At 37.3% G+C, this 17,529-nt stretch overlaps 1 protein-coding gene across 2 annotated transcripts in view; it reads right to left on the bottom strand.

The window, feature by feature from the left end:
* SELENOF (selenoprotein F) overlaps positions 1–17,529 on the bottom strand; it is a 53,253-nt gene that overhangs the window by 28,388 nt on the left and 7,336 nt on the right. For both annotated transcript variants that reach the window (XM_054438112.2, XM_054438121.2), the window contains exon 2: positions 13,924–14,091. In XM_054438112.2, coding sequence (XP_054294087.1) covers positions 13,924–14,091 — 168 coding nt within the window. The remainder of the gene's footprint in view (positions 1–13,923; positions 14,092–17,529) is intronic.

Below are 17,529 nucleotides of genomic sequence, written 5' to 3'. Positions count from 1 at the left end.
ACAAAGCAATAAGTTTATGCCTAAGGAAACTCACTAAGTTTAAAACTTATTTTACTATACCATTAAAGAGTTATTCCTTTTTGTATCTTTAGTTTCTGCCTTGAAACTGAGAAGAAAAGTTATACAACAAGCAAGTAACAACTACCTTAATTTAAACTAGGCTCTACAGATGCTAAGAATACATTGGAGAAATCTTTCCATAAAGATACGATGTTGAACTAAAAAGCTCAATGAAAATATGCAAAAAAAAAAAACCTAAAAATGAAAATGACATCATGGCATTCTAGATCAGACCATTCTAACTATGACACCTGAGAGAAAAAGGATTAGGTTTCTTTCAATACTGTGATGACAAACAGGAGTTCTATATACACATATAGAATTTACATATACACCTAAAACAAGGGGTAAGACTGTAATGATGAGACCCTCATTAGGAAAAAAAATACATCCCCAGTCCCCACCCCTATGTATACTTTAGCTACAAGTATGAATGATCCAGGGTTATCACTTGGGAACAATGCATTCAGTTCTGCCAACACTTAGGAAATATCACATGATAAAAAAAAGTAACTTCAGAAAATGAGAATGTGGCCACTGTATTTTCTGAGATCCAAATATCCAAAGAATTGGTAAAAATGACTCAAAGCGGCCAGGCGCAGTGGCTCACACTTGTAATCCCAGCACTTCGGGAGGCCAAGGTGGGCGGATCACCTGATGTCAGGAGTTCCAGACCAGCCTGGCCAACACGGTGAAACCCCGTCTCCATAAAAATACAAAAATTAGCCAGGCATGATGGCGGGTGCCTGTAATCCCAGCTACTGGGCAGGCTGAGGTGGGAGAATCACTTGAACCTGGGAGGTGGAGGTTGCAGTGAGCTGAGATCACGCCACTACATTCCTCCAGCTTGGGCAACAGAGTGAGACTCCATTTCAAAAAAAAAAAACCAAAACCAAAACCAAAACCAAAACAGACTCAAAGCTTGAATACCATAGTAAGTGTTTTCAAATGAAACCAACTAGCCCCTTGGTAATACTAAAAGTATTTTAGAAAATGGAAAACTGAAAATGAAGGTCCTAATAATATATGGAAGCAAGGATGCCTTTCAGAAGAAATCATTTTTTAAAAAACTTTTTGTAGAGATGGGGTCTTGCTATGTAGCCCAGGTTGGTCTCAAACTCCTGGACAAAGCGATCTTCCTGCCTTGTTCTCCCAAAGTGTTAGGATTACAGGTGTGAGCCACTGTGCCCTGGCAGAAGAAATAATTTCTTTGCATCACTGCTGATATTATCCCTCCAATACTGAACAACCACTATTTGTCATAAAAAGAATAGTTATGATGAACTTCTTTTTTTTTTTTTTTTGAGACGCAGTCTCGCTCCCATTGTGTAAGCTAGAGTGCAGTGGTGCGATCTCGGTTCACTGCAACCTCCATCTCCCAGGTTCAAGCGATTCTCCTTCCTTAGCCTCCCAAGTAGCTGGGATTACAGGCGTGCGCCACCATGCCTAGCTAATTTTTGCATTTCTGCCATGTTGGCCAGGCTAGTCTTGAAATCCTGACCTCAGGTGATCCACCCGCCTTGGCCTCCCAAAGTGCTAGGATTACAGGCGTGCCCGGCCATTTATGATCATCTTTAAGAAAGATTATAAATATCTGAAAACAATAAGAAACAAAACTACTAAAACAAATTAAATTATGGTATCTCCCTACAGATAGTAATCACCTAATACATTTGAACTTTAAAAAGATACAAAAATAAAGCTATAATAATCCAAGAGTTTCAATATTATACAAAATTTAAGAGCAGCAATATAAAACTAGAAAAAAAAGAAATGAGGCCATTCCACACATTAAAAATTTTTGCTTTACTCTGTCAATATACTATTTTAGAATTCATTATGGCAGCCAAATAAAATTCATGGCCTTTTAAATTAAAACTTTTTTCTTCAAAAATGAAACTATTGGCTGGGCGCGGTGGCTCACGTCTGTAATCCCAGCATTTTGGGAGGCGGAGCTGGGTGGATCATGAGGTCAGGAGTTCAAGACAAGCCTGGCCAAGATGGTGAAATCCTGTTTCTGCTAAAAATACGAAAATCATGTGGGTGTGGTGGCACATGCCTGTAATCCCAGCCACTCGGGAGGCTGAGACAGGAGAATCACTTGAACCTAGGAGGTGGAGGTAGTAGTGAGTTGAGATCGCGTCACTGCACTCCAGTCTGGGCGACAGAGCAAGACTCCATCTCAAAAACAAACAAACAAACAAAACAACAACAAAAAAACTATTTACAGCTAAGGGGTATGCTTTATTAAAAGTTATTCTGTTGCTGCCCCTTATCCGATCCATTATTGCCTTAATGGACCATCTTGTAACTAGCTGGTCTCTCTCCTGTGTTAGGGTTACCAGTTTCTCAAATAAGAACACTGGGAAGCATCCCCACTTACCCCTTTTCTCTCCAATTCAGTCTAATAAATCCAAATAAATAAATTTATTGCCTAAACTGATTTCACATTTGTCCCTTTTTCATTTTCACAGCCAATGTGTTGGTTTAAGCCCTTGTATCTTGCCTTTGGAAAATGGCAAATTATTTTTCTGGCATAAGTATTCCCCTCTGCCTTATCAACTATTGTTCACACCAACAAAAGTTATTAAAATACAAATCTGATACCAGTTTACTCTTTATAATCCTTTAATTTTGTCCCCTGCATATAGAATAAAGTTCAACTTCTTATGAAGGTATATAAGGCCCTCTATTATTTGGCCCCTGCTTACCCAATCATCATCTTCTCTCATCATAACCCAGCTATCTGATTTATCTTAGAGGGCCATACTCTCATGCCTCTGTGCTTTTCCACTAACTTTTCCTTTTGCGAGAGAAAAGGCCTTCTCTCAACCATTTTCCTACTTACTATAAGCATTAACTCCTATATAAGCAAGTGGTGATATTCACCTGGCCTGCCAAATGGTTATGCCCTCCTTCTAAGAGCTTTCATTGCGTACATGTATGTTTTGTTTATAGCACATATCTCATTGAATTCTTTTAAAAAAATCAATGCATGTGGACATAATAAAAAACAGTATAAAAGGGTTATAAAATAAGACGTAAACATTTCCTCTGCCTTCTACCCGCCACTTAATAACGTTTTTTCTTTTTTAATTTGGAGACAGAACTTGCTCTGTTACCCAAGCTGGAGTGAAGTGGTGTGACCACGGATTACTACAGCCTCAACCTCCTAGGCTCAAGTGATCCTCCGGTAGCCTCACCCTCCCAGATAGCTAAGACCACAGGTGTGTGTCATCACACCCAGCTTTTTTTTTTTTTTTAATTTTTTGTAGACATGGAGGTCTTGGTCTTGCCATTTTGCCCAGGCTGGTCTCAAACTCCTGGCCTCAAGTGATCCTCTCGCCTTCGTCTTCCAAAGTGTTGGGATTACAGGCATAAGCCATCATGCCTGGCCTACGCATTAATATTTAAACTGTTTTTAGTTCTGTTGGTCACTTCCATAAAGATTAATATGGTTGTATCTATAGCTCATGAGATACCAACTTTAAGAGCTCTATTAGTTCCCCTTTCCTTCCAACTTTTATTTATTTTAATTCTTTTAGTGGTTACCTTCGTAACATCAGATATTACGTTTTCGTCCAACAAACAGAATATCACATCAACAGTATTCTGGTAGTCCAGTTTCCATGCCTATTTTCTCTTTTCTTTTTTTTTTTTAGACAGAGTTTCATTCTTGTTGCCCAGGCTGGAGTGCAATGGCAAGATCTCGGCTCACTGCAACCTCCACCTCCTGGGTTCAAGCGATTCTCCTGCTTCAGCCTCCCAAGTAGCTGAGATTACAGGCATGCGCCACCACGCCTGGCTAATTTTGTATTTTTAGTAGAGATGGGGTTTCTCCATGTTGGTCAGGCTGGTCTCGAACTCCCGACCTCCGGTGATCCGCCTACCTCAACCTCCCAAAGTGGTGGGATTACAGGTGTGAGTCACCGCGCCTGGCTTCCATGCCTATTTTTTCTACTCCTTGAAGACAAGGAGTCTTATTTTTCTTTTATCTTAACCCAGGAAGAAATATTTAGTGTATAAATGGAAAGTTTATTTTGATTCTGAGGTGGGTATGTCTAGGAAATGCAGTTGTAAGGCAGTCTGAATTACTTTAAGGGTTTATTTTCATTTTGAGCATTACAGTCTGCAAGTGTGGCAGAAAGTTGTAATATGTTTAGATAGAATCTGATCCTAATTTGTAATTATGTAAAAGAACTGACTGAATTTATATTTCATATTAAAAACAGATGTAAAAAAATTTTAAATAATATTTTGGGTTCAATTAAATAACTTCATAAAATAAACTTTTAAACTTCTGTTATGCAAATACATGAAACATATATTGATACTTAATTCACTCTATGATCTTAGGTAAGATCTCTATGCCTAAGACTCAACTACGAAATAAAGATAATAATGGAATTTACCAAGTTGTTGTTGAGGTTCTATAAATTAATTCATTTAAAGTGGCTGGAACAGTACCTTCAGATAACAACTTAATGAATGTTAGTGGTTATTATTAAGTAAACATTTATGTTATTATTTAGTTTTTTTTTTCTTGAGATGAAGTCTCGTTCTGTTGCCCAGGCTGGAGTGCAGTGGTGTGATCTCGGCTCAATGCAACCTCTGCCTCCCAGGTTCAAGCAAGCGATTCTCCTGCCTCAGCCTCTGGAGTAGCTGAGATTACAGGAGCCTGCCACCATGCCCAGCTAATTTTTTTTTTTGTATTTTTAGTAGAGATGGGGTTTCACCATGTTAGCCAGGATGGTCTCGATCTCCTGACCGCATGATCCACCCCCACACGCAGCCTCCCAACGTGCTGGGATTACAGGCGTGAGCCACCGCCCCCGACCTATGTTATTATTTAGTATTACTGCTACTCAGGAGTCTTAGTGATTCTTACATTGAATGTGAACTGTTGCCAAACATTATTCATATGTTTAAAAAAAGCTTCTTTGTGAATAATGCTTTTATATTATAATTAGAATATGTTAAAGACATTTAGATTTTTGCTTTGAAGATATCAGTCCATGTACCGATGCTTACAGACACACGACAAAAGTGAAGCTATTTTAAGCAACTGTGAAATTTCTTTAGTGACTACAATTTCACGCACAGTTAGCTTAGCCTCCATTTCATCCTTCTATGTTTTACACATCAATAGCATTCTCTTTCTGACAGCCTGAAGCTTAAAAGTTGCCATTGTCTTGAATAATGCTGCTTAAGCTGATTTATGAGTAACTGCAACTGGCTACACAATAGCCACGCAAATTAAAAACAACTAAATGTTTTGATGCTCTTTTATCGAATTAAGAAAAATTACATGATTTATATAAAATGTTATCTGGCTGGGCCTTAAATAAAGCCCAATTTGGGAACATATTCTTGAAAAACACCAAGTGACAGGAGCCATTAAAGTCTGTGGTAAACTGAGAAATAAGGATTTGGTAATTTTAAATAAAAACTAGTAACAAAATTCTATTATTAATATTGTTAAGTACAAACGGCAAAAGGGGCCTTCAGAAAGCCAGCCCAATGTTTTATATTGAACTCATTCAACTTCTTAAAGTAACTCCGTGACTATTAACATTTTCAAAATAAAAGGTGAAACAGCACAGAGGTTTAAAAACTTGGGGCTCTAGAATCAAATAGATCTGAGATAAAACCAGGTTTTGGCATCTAATCGCCAGCTAATGGTAGGCACATTATACCCTAGTTTCCTCTTCTATTAAATAGGGATAATAGTATTTACATTATAGGGTTGTTGTGAGGATTAAATAATGTAGGTAAAACACTTAGCATATAACCAGTGTAAAATAAACACTAATGTAAGGCAATGTAATTATGGCAAAATTGAAGATCCTGGAGTAATTTGCTAACTCAATCACAAAGTCAGTAAGAAGCTGAGATGAAAATTAAACTCTCGGCCAGGGTATGGCGGCTCACGCCTGTAATCCCAGCACTTTGGGAGGCTGAGGTAGGCAGATCATGAAGTCAGGAGATCGAGACCATCCTGGCCAACATGGTGAAACCCCGTCTCTACTAAAATACGAAAAAAAAAAAAAAAGTAGCTGCGCGTGGTGGCGCACACCGGTAGTCCCAGCTACTCAGGAGGCCGAGGCAGGGGAATTGCTTGAAACCGGGAGGTGGAGGTTGCAGTGAGCCAAAATTGCACCATTGTACTCCAGCCTGGTGACAGAGCAAGACTCTGTCTCATAAATAAATAAATAAACAAACAAATAAATAAATAGAAAATTAAACTCTCTCAACAATTCTTATAAAAAGAGAGAAAGAGATAAACTTCTAATGAGGTATACATGTTAATTAATATTACTTCTGTACTGTCTCTGGCCTGTTGGAGTGCATGCAAATATCAAGGCAGAGTGTAATACACATAAAAAAATGATAATGCTACTATATAAAGCAGGTGACTTAAATGAGTCCAGTTCCAACTAGGTAATGGAGTGGGAAGTGGAGGGCATCCAATTATATTCATAAATTTATGTTATACACTGCTTAGGTCCACTTATTCAATTCTAGTATAATAAGATTAATATTGAAGATAAGTATTTTTATTATTTTCCTATTATCTGAAAAGTAGATCTTTAAGTGAAAACAAAAGGCTTTTATCAAATCCCTGACCTGTTGAATTATTTGCCAGAAAAAGTAATGGCATGATTTGGTGATCTGCAGCCTATGCTTCTACTGGTATTTTGTGAAGGGGACCAAGATGTTCTAAAACTCAGATAAATCTCTTCTCAACCTGGAGGGTTTTTTTTTTCTTTTAAATATTACTTTTAAGCTTTTCTCTTCCCAATTTTTCTTAAGCTTTTGAAATCTGTTAGCAGGTGACAGGTTACACATTTAAATAAGAGAAGAATATTAGTAGAAAAATTTGAAATAATTGCGATTCCTTTGATAGCTTGCTTTTTTTACAAAGTAATTATTTTTATATTACAAACATATAGCTCAATTTATTTTCTGCTATGTTACTTCTAATTTTAAAAATATCATGGTTTCCTCCTGATCTGTCATCTGAATAGTAAAAACCAATAAATAATATATTTTATTCTAAACTAACTTTAAAATATGAGTCTCCTTCAATTTTCTGACTAGGTTTGTCATAGAAAATTGAGCTCTACCTCGACAACTGGGTGTGTTGGCTTATGCTTGTAATCCCAGTGACTTGGGAGGCCCAGGGAGAGGACAGCTTGAGGCCAGGAGTTCAAGACCAGTTTGGGCAACATGGTGAGACCTTGTCTCTACAAAAATAGAAAATTAGCTGGGGGTGATGACGCATGTCAATAATCCCAGCTACCTGGGAGGCTGAGGCAGGAGCATCACCTGAGCCCTGGAGTTGGAGGCTGCTGTGAGCTATGACTGCACCACCACATTCCAGCCTGGGTGACAGAGGGAGACCCTATCTCTAAAACAACAACAACAACAACAACAAAAACAAACAACAACAAAAAAGAACAAAGAAAATCAAGCTCCACTTTAACATTGGTCTTGAGACATCCAAATGCAATCTTCAACACATTTTCAAGTGATCAAAACGACACACATTTATAAAGTGGAAAATTTGTAGTATTTTCCTCTTTAAAATGTGTCAGTTGAAAGGACTTAAAAATTTGAAACTAGGATTATGTTTGACATAATTTATTTCTGTATTTTGTTTCATACAAGTAGTTATAAATAGTAAAAATTTTCATACTAATTCTGTAAGAAGATATTTCCTCTTGATTCAACTAATCCAGGAACTTGAAAGTGGAGTAACAGAAAATATTGCTCCAAATTTTATCACTGGCAAATCTGATAGTTTATATTTCATATCTATTTTCTTTTACCCTACTTTGTCAATAGCAATTATTATCATGCTATTCTGAGTTCTCCAAATTTTCTATTCTTTCTGGCTTTTATCATCAGCAAACCAGATTACTACTACTACTACTATTACTGCTGCTGCTGTCATCAGCACCTGCAGCAAGTATTTACCTACTACTTGTTATATGCTAGACACAATTTTAAGCAGTGTATGCATATTAACTTATTTAATCCTCATAATCATCCTATGAGACAGGAACTATAATTATCCCCAATTTATAGTTATAAAAACAGACACACAGTAATCAGGTAATTTGTCCAAGAACACTCGCTGAGTAGCAGAGAATATCTGAATCTAGGCAGTCTGGTTCTATAGTGTATCTTAACCACTAGTCTAAACTTCTTTGTATTTTAATCAAAACTGAACAATAAATTAGGCTGAAATAATTTGTTTATTATTTCACACAGATAAGTAATTCAGCTAAGTGAATTCTTATCTCCAGAGGTGCTCTGGTCTGGTACCAGCTTGACCTTCAGAATAGTGGTTCAGAAATAAGGCAAGTGTAAATGCAAAAGACTAAAAATGCTAAAACCGATTAAATCAAAATATTTTGAAGGAGGAAGAAAGAAACTACAAGGACCTTGGGAAACCAAGATCTAAAAAAGAAAACGTACCAACTAAAGAAATAGGGGGATATAGGCCAGGCGTGGTGGCTCACGCCTGTAACCCCAGCACTTTGGGAGGCCGAGGGGAGTGGAACACCTGAGGTAAGGAGTTTGAGACCAGCCTGTCCAACATGGTGAAACCCATCTCTACTAAAAATACAAAAACTAGCCAGGTGTGGTGGCAGGCGCCTGGAATCCCAGCTGCTCGGGAGGCTGAGGCAGGAGAATTGCTTCAACCTGCAGAACTGCTTGAACCTGGGAGGTTGCATGAGCTGAGATCCTGCCATTGCACTCTAGCCTGGGCAACAAGAGCAAAACTTTGTCTCAAAACAAAGGGGGGGTGGGGAGTGGCGGATACAGTTAGGGAAAAAAAAGTTCTAAAATAACATCTGAAAGCAGCTGAAATCATTATTAAGAACCTTGAGTAAGGAAATAATGAAAAAAAGCATCTAGCCGCCATAAGCAAGTTCAAGTTCACAGAATTTGCAAGATTACAAAAAGATGAGAAAAATAACCCACTCATTTAACCCACGAATATACTACACTTAATCTTATACATCTTAGAAAGTAGTGAATAGTTTAAAAATTCTAACAGAAAAAATATTTATATGTATCCCAAGAAAATCCCAGGAAACAATTTTAATCTGATGGTCATGCACACTTTGAAAAAACACCTATTAAGATGAGTGGTCAAATTGGAATCATTAAAAAGTTGTGCTAAATAATTAACATTATCTCTTTTTAGATAGATTTGGGATGCTTATGGCATCCTTGTAAGTAAAATGTAGAAATGGGAGATCTATATTTGTAGTTAGATAATTATAACCAAAGAGTGTTACCAATGGCTAACTGCCAACATGGAGACAAGTTTCCTTATTCTTTCAGTTTTTAAAAATATATTTCAGGATATAAGTGAAATATATGAAAAAGATATTTATCAAGTAGCTATAAAGTTAAGTATATTTTCAACATAGCTTTTAAAAAAATCACCTTTTCCAACTTGTTCTTAGTAAAAACAGCCTTATTCAAGGGCAAGAACTTATGAAATACTGTGGGCTAAAGGCTGGAGAGTCATAAACATTTAAAAAAATCAAAGAGCAGGCCGGGCGCGGTGGCTCATGCCTGTAATTCTAGCACTTTGGGAGGTCGAGTTGGGTGGATCACCTGAGGTCAGGAGTTTAAGACCAGCCTGGCCAACATGATGAAACCCCGTCTCTACTAAAAATACAAAAAATTAGCTGGGCGTGGTGGCGGGTGGGAGGCTGAGGCAGGAGAATCTCTTGAACCCAGAGGGTGGAGGTTGCAGTGAGCCGAGATGGCGCCATTGTGCTCCAGCCTGGGCAACAAGAGTGAAACTCTGTCTTGGGTGGGGCGGAAAAAAATCAAACAGCATTATTTTTTCGGAGAGAAAGAAAAGCAAAACAATAGATATAATATAGTGTAAATCAAAGTATCCCTAAGTACTTTGGGAATACAAAAGTGTAGCTAACATAACCTGGGAGTGATACTGGTGGTATGTAAGGTTGGGGAGAAGTCTAAGAAGATGGGAAGCTGAGCTAAATCTTCTAAATCATCTGAAGTAGAAGTGGTTTACTCTAGTAATTGAGGAATAAAGATATAAAATATCTAGGGGACTGCTTACCTAGTACCTAGCTCTGCTCTTTACCTGAGAACTGCTTCATCTGTCTGCTTTCCAATACACCATTCTACACAACTACTATGCAGCTAACAGGTTCTTGCGTTATTCCACAACCTTAGCTAATAAGTGGTTAGTGATCCCACTAGGACAAAGAACAATCCTTGTCAAAAAAATTTTTTGAAAGCCAGTCAGTAGTAAGACAAAGAATATGCAAAAGCAAAAAAGAGGCTGCAAGAGCCTGTCAGTCTCCGATTTTTAGCTGCTCCTTCCTCCCAGGTTGCTGCTCAACTGTGGAGTCCATGAGTCAAAATATTAACTACTTTCCTTAAACCAGCTAAAATGGTTGGACAAGGAAGTTCATATACAAGATCAATGGGAAGAGTTATACTCAACTGGACTGGGTATCTTTACCCTTCTATCTTAAGATTCAATATATAAAGCTGAAGTCACTTATATTCCTTAGTAAATACTAACTGTATAAAAACAGTACTAAAATTTAAGTACGTTTTGTTTCATTGGTTTACATTTTCTTCAAGCTACAAATTAGTTATGATTTTTACAATAGGTCAACATCCTTACCAATAATGTCTGTAAATTATACCTGGGTTGTGAGCAAAGCTATTTAAAACAGTAGTAAAATAACTGATGAAAAATCTCATTCTAGCTTGTATTTGAGATGCTGAGTAGGTCTTTTATGATCAAAACTGGAAGGGAGGGAGGCCAAATAAAAATAGTGGAATATCAATCAGCAGAATGACAAGGGGTTTCAAAGACATTTTCAGCTTTTTTGGGAATAATTTCTAACAAAAATTTTATGCTTCTGGCTACCAAAGGCTAAATTCAGTTTGTTCAACAAGTGACCATTACTAAAAATGAGTCTCATCCTTAGACAGACCTATATAAAGCATTCAACAAATTAAGAACCAAAAATGAATGTCCTAGTAACATTTTTTTATTATATACAAATAGCTAAAACATTCTATATAAACTCCGACTTTCTCCTCTTCTTTTTTTTTTTTTTTTTTTGAGACAGAATCTTGCTCTGTTGCCCAGGTTGGAGTGCAGTGGTGCGATCTTGGCTCACAGCAACCTCTGCTTCACGGGTTCAAGCGATTCTCCTGCCTCAGCCTCCCGAGTAGCTGGGACTACAGGTGTGTGCCACCACACCCAGCTAATTTTTTGTATTTTTAGCAGAGATGGGGTTTCACCGCATTAGCCAGGATGGTCTCGATCTCCTGACCTCGTGATCTGCCTGCCTCGACCTCCCAAAGTGCTGGGATTACAGGGGTGAGCCACCACACCCGAGTTGACTTTTTAAAGAATTTATACTCACGATGATTCCACACACAGAGAGCTATGTTTAAATATATGTATCTTTTTTGAGACAGGGTCTCTCTCTGCTGCTCAGGCTGGAGTGCAGTGGCATGACCTCAGCTCACTGCAACCTCTGCCTCCCAGGCTCAAGCTATCCTTCCACCTCAGCCTCCTGAGTAGCTGGTACTATAGGCGTAAACCACCACACTTGGCTAATTTTTGTATTTTTTGTAGAGACGGGGTTTCACCACATTGCCCAGACTTAAGTATTTTTAAGGTAAGGCACTAGTCTACATATTAGACTTTTATTTTTATTGACAACTAAATTAAACTGTGATTTTAAATTAAGCCTTACGCCAGAGTTGAGTGACACAGAAAAGTATATTATATATATTGTGTTATCCATGATCATGTACCAAAAATCCAGAGAACAATACTGCACAGATTAAATCTAGCACTATTTCTATACTTGCATGTGGTTTGCATCTAAATGGGAGGATCGCCCAACATGCCATACTTTTATATTTCCGGTAATATTTTTTAAGTGTTTTTTGCTATGTTTTGGTTTCACTAGTCTTACTAAAAAAAAAAAAAAAATTCACCAGTTTTGTGCAAAGAGTGCTAGTCAATGCTAATAAAAAGTACATCTTAGAGATTAGGGGCTAGCAGCAAAGTTAAAAACACTGGATTCAGTGTAAAAGATGCCTTAAGACAGGCTTACTTGTACTTAGATACGATAATCACTACAGCTTGTAATTAGCTGGGCATATATTAATTAGCAGATCTACTTTTATTGCTGAGCTGCAACTGCTGAAATGTGTCAAGATACAACATATAGCTCCATTAATAATGAAAACTGAATAGGAATATAATTAATTTTAGAAGTGTGTGGTGCAAGTTTGGTTCTACCAAAATTATACCAAAAAACTGGGGTATTATGAAGAACTACTAAGAAAAGGCAGTAAGTAAAAATAGCTTTTACATGCATTTGGTTTACAGTTTTGGCAGATTTGTTGTCAAATAGCAGACCTCTCAATTTATCCTAATCACAAGGGGGTGCGTGTGGCAAACACTTTATTATAAAACACCCCTTGTTCTTCAGTCCTTCTGAGTTTGGTGTTTCAGTGAAAAAGAATGTTGGTTGAGTAGTAGTACAGCCCATAGAACAGCTTAAAGACAAGGAGAGGATGGCTCATACAGATTTATTCAGCAATTTGTCCCATGTGAATACCTCAGCAAATAGAACAGAGGGGCAGCAAAAGGTCTACTAAACTAGTTAAGTTGTATGTCTTAAATCTATTTAAAATCAAGTTTTAAAAACTTGTTTAGATTGTATTTACATGCAAGAAAAAGACTAACTTACATGTAAAGAAATCTTCTAAACATTAAAATGTTTTACTGGTATATATGAACCAGTAAAGTGAAAAACATGTAAGGCTTTGCAAGCCATTTTTGAGATACTTGGAATTTCAGGTTCAGATACGGAGAAATCAAGGGTTAAATTTTGGCTGAATACTAACATTTCAAAGCTTGCCTGCTTGTTTTTCTTTTAGAACTCCGAAAATCTACTTACTGTTAAAAACAAACCTTTACTACCAATAATAATAACAACATATCATTATGTCTGAAAGCTTTACAAACCATAATACTTCAAATAGAATTCAGCATGTACAAGTCAAAGATGGTACTGGAAGGAAACAACAGAAATATGCTAACATTTTTTTCTCACCACAAACACAGGTATCTTACCAATTTAGTTCTAACTGGATAACACAAATGATCTTTCCAGTCTACTTTATAATTTAAATAGATCTAAGAGTTTTGATGAAAATATTTAAAAGATGAGCAAGTTCACTATTAATTTGTTTGAACAACAGGTTTTAAAACATAGTAGGTTTACCTGGAGAGACTGAACTACCTATCCTTGGCTCTGTTTTCAGATGTTAAAGGTGAGGTTAGGTGTCTCAAATTACTAGCAATAGGTGTGTAAACTAACAGTCCATATTCTTTTAAACCAGATTTAATGTTATAATTTATTGTAGACAATTAAGTGCCAGGTATTATGTGCTTTACTTTCATTTCAAGTTTCATCCAACACTGGGTTCTTACTATAAATGAACAAAGCACCTATTATTTTTTGGCTTCATTTGGCCAGAAGTTGGGAAGACTCGAGAACTATAGGATCAAAGCATGTTATAGGGATTCTACTTCCACTTTGCTTGACGATCATGGTGGAATGGGATCCTGGTATGCAACCACACTTTTCCTTCATATTTGCTTTGATTGAATTATAGGCCAGACAAGAAATCAGTTGAGTTTTACTAAAAAATGTAAAAGCTAGAGGTTTCTTTACACTTAAATTGATTAAGCAACTTACATTTTTACCTTATCTCAACTAAACCATCCAATGGAAGGAATATACTAGAAAATAGTACCTTTTTGGTTTCAAATTGTGCTTCCTCCTGACAGCATCCTCTGCAATCAGGATCCAGCTGAAGCAGGTTGAACTGTCCGAGAAGATCACAAGAGCTGCAGAGCAAGTTGCTAGAAAAGCCTAACTCTCTGCATGCCTCCGATGAAAACTCTGCCCCAAAAGCAGACACCTGAAAATAAAAAATGGGAAATAAAACACAATTCCATATTTATATTACAAAGCTTTCCAAAAAGAGGACATGAGGTTGTCAAAAACAAACACATTGAAGACAAGTAACTGAAATGTTTCATTTGGAGATAAATTCTTTTAAATTTTAATTTAATTTTACTTTTTTTTGAGACGGAGTCTTGCTATCGCCAGGCTGGAGGGCAGTGGTGCAATCTTGGCTCACTGCAACCTCCGCCTCTTGGGTTCAAGCGATTCTCCTGCCTCAGCCTCCCTAGTAGCTGGGATTATAGGCGCACGCCACCACGCCCAGCTAATTTTTGTATTTTTAATAGAGACGGGGTTTCACCATGTTGGCCAGGATGGTCTCGATCTCTTGACCTCGTGATCCGCCCACTTTGGCCTCCCAAAGTGTTGGGATTACAGGCATGAGCCACCTTGCTCAGCAATAAATTCTTTTTTAAACTCTGTAACCTTACATAATAGTCTGGTTTCTCCCACCTCCCCCACAAGCTTTTCTTCTTAAACATCTATCATCTTTCAAAGATATATCATTGTTCATAATGTTTATCACATAAATATTTTCTTAAAGATTTATTGTTTTAAAAAGGAATTTTCTTATAAGAAATAATAATTTTTGTTTCATTTTAAGAATTCAACATCTGTTCATATGGGTCTATGGAGTAAGATTAACTGTAGGGTTTATCTACAGTCACATCCAGCAGAAGAAGGACGGGAAAGGGGATGGTGCAGGCAAGAGCATGCCAGAATTCAAACTTTTGGTTTTAGGTAATAGTGCCACCACTTACAAGATTTGTGACCCTGGGCAAACTATCCTCCCCAAGCTTTAATTTCCTCACTCATAAAGTAAGGGGCAATACTTCCTACATAAAACAGATTGGTATGGCTACTTTACATAAATCATTACATTTAATCAGAGATGATTTAATCAATCAGAATGGCTGACAAAAGCAGGCTTTCAACAATATTCTCCTCCCTCATCCATTCTTTTTTTTTACCTATCAGTGAATGTGGTACACCTCCATTTGTCTAAGGCCAATCCCTCTACTTGCTCTTTGGATTCTATCTTAACAGATACTTCGTTTCATCAATACTTCAGCCTTTAGGTATATTTAAGCCCTATGGTCCTAACTGCTCTTCCCACGTTCTGTCATTTCTGAATTGTTACTATAGCTTGGTTTCTATTATCTATATTTTTTCCTAACACCCGAAACTCATTAATATAGCCTGGTTTCTGCTCCTACTACTCCACAAAATTTGCCCAAAATTACCAAATGCAAAGGCATTCAAAACTGTTCTGCTTCAGCTACTCCATCCAAAGGCCTGTCCTCCTTTTCTTTTCTATGCATCTCTTAAATGCTATTGTTTCCCACAGTTCTGTTTTTGGCTCTCTCTTAGCTTTACACGCCTTCTATTTATTACTGCATATTTATCCATGGCTTCAGATATGCATTTATTGAAAACTCTCAAGTATTTTTCTTGAATGTCAGGCTTCCAAAGCCAACAGTCCACTCAACATCACATTCAGGTGTTGAATATGCATTGCAAGTTCAAAATCTGCAACAGTGAAACTTATATTTTTCTTAAATCTATTCTTCCTAAGGTATTCAGTATCTTAGTAAAATGACACCATTTCTCTGACAAGCTAGTTGCCCAGATCAGTCAACCTACTGACCTACACTCCATATTCTTCACCATTCTCACAACCAATTAATATGTTTTCATAATTCTCTTAAAAAGCTCTCAAGTCTTTTCCTGCCTCAGTGGCTTAAATGCTCACTGCCAAGGCTACTTCTCATTACTTCCTCAATTCCTCCTGCTATAAGGAATTTCTATAGTACCTTGAAGTATAAAAGCCCTACTCAAACACACTTTTGCTCACAGTCTCCCCTATATTTAAGGTTCTGTTTCCACTTCTTCACCTTGTAACATCCTACTTATTTTCAAGAATCTAATCAGTATTAGTCTTTTAGGAAGCTTTCACTGACCAAAAAAATCAGATCTCAATCATTAGCCATAGTACTTTCCTTCTCTGAGAAAGTTGTGCACAGTTGTAAAACAGTACCGTTCGTGACACTGTACTATGTAAATCTGACTCCTCAACAATACTATGAACTATTCTGAGAGCAAGCATTAAGTTGTTTTTCTGTCTTTCCCTCACTTGTGACAGTTTTCATATATCTGTTGGATAAATAAATTGGACAAAGCCATAGCTTCAGGTAGGGGAAATTTCAGATTGACTGCAACTGACTAATCTTCTAGACTAAGGGTCTGCAAACTTTATGTGAAGGGCCAGATAATTATGTTAGGCTTTTGTGGCCATATGGTTTCTGTACAACTATTTAACTCAGCTATGGCAGTGCAAAAACTAGTCACAAATAACACATGAATGAATGAATGAGCGTGTCTGTGTTCCAACGAAACTTTGTTTTATTTTGTTATTTATGTTAATTTGTTCTACAAAAACCGGGTTGACTGAATTTGGCCCACCAGCTGCAGTGTGTCAATCCTTTTCTAAACTCACCAGGTAGATTAACATCCAGTGGCATTTCCCAATGAAAAGAAAATTTAAGTACTTGTTGGCATATTCACCCAAAATGCTGATTTGATATTTTATACATCTTTAATCCTATCTCTGTAATAATGTCATATATATAATTTTTCAAAACAGATGAAACATCCCAGCCTAGTGGGAGGGATCTGTGACTTTATTGGTTAATTTGTGTGGTTGATCTCTCTAGTTTAACTATAAGACACTTGCTACCATACTAGTACTTTGGGTAATTTCCCCATCAGTAAAGTGATCTGCCTCATCTATTTCACAGGTTAATTTGAAAATCAAATATAACAATGAGCAGATTGTGTTTTCCAAAGACAAGACAATCAATATGTATCAAATGCTGCATCAATGTGTACATATCATTTCACATGTTCTTACAATGTTAGTCCTCCACTGATAAGTGGGGTCTATGTTCCCTCCCCTTGAATCTGGGCAGGGGCCATGACTGTTCTGAACAACAGAGTTTAAAGGAAGTTATGTGATTCTGAGGGTAGGTCGTAAAAGAGCAAACAGCCTCTGCCTGGCTAGTATTTTTTCTTTCTAGGAACATCAACTTTGGAACTTAGCCAATCTGCTGTAAAGAAGTCTATACTAGAGAGACAACATGGAAAGGCCCATGTAGAGAGCAACTGAAAACTCCAGCTGACAACCAGTATCAGCTACTAGACATGTGAGTAAACCACCTTCAGATTTCAGGCCCTAGTGTTTCAACTGAGGTCTGAGACACCATAGAACAGACAAGCCATCCCTGCTGTGCCCTGTGAGAATTGCTAACTCACAGGATTTGAAAGCAAAATAACCAATTGTTTTATGCCACTAAATTTTAGGGTAATTCTGTTTTGCAGCCACAGTTACTGAAAG

Source organism: Pongo pygmaeus, chromosome 1, assembly GCF_028885625.2.
Source record: "Pongo pygmaeus isolate AG05252 chromosome 1, NHGRI_mPonPyg2-v2.0_pri, whole genome shotgun sequence".
NCBI classification, from domain to species: Eukaryota; Metazoa; Chordata; class Mammalia; order Primates; family Hominidae; genus Pongo; species Pongo pygmaeus.
Note: the sequence above shows the minus strand (reverse complement) of the source record. Positions and strands in the feature narration are given on the sequence as shown.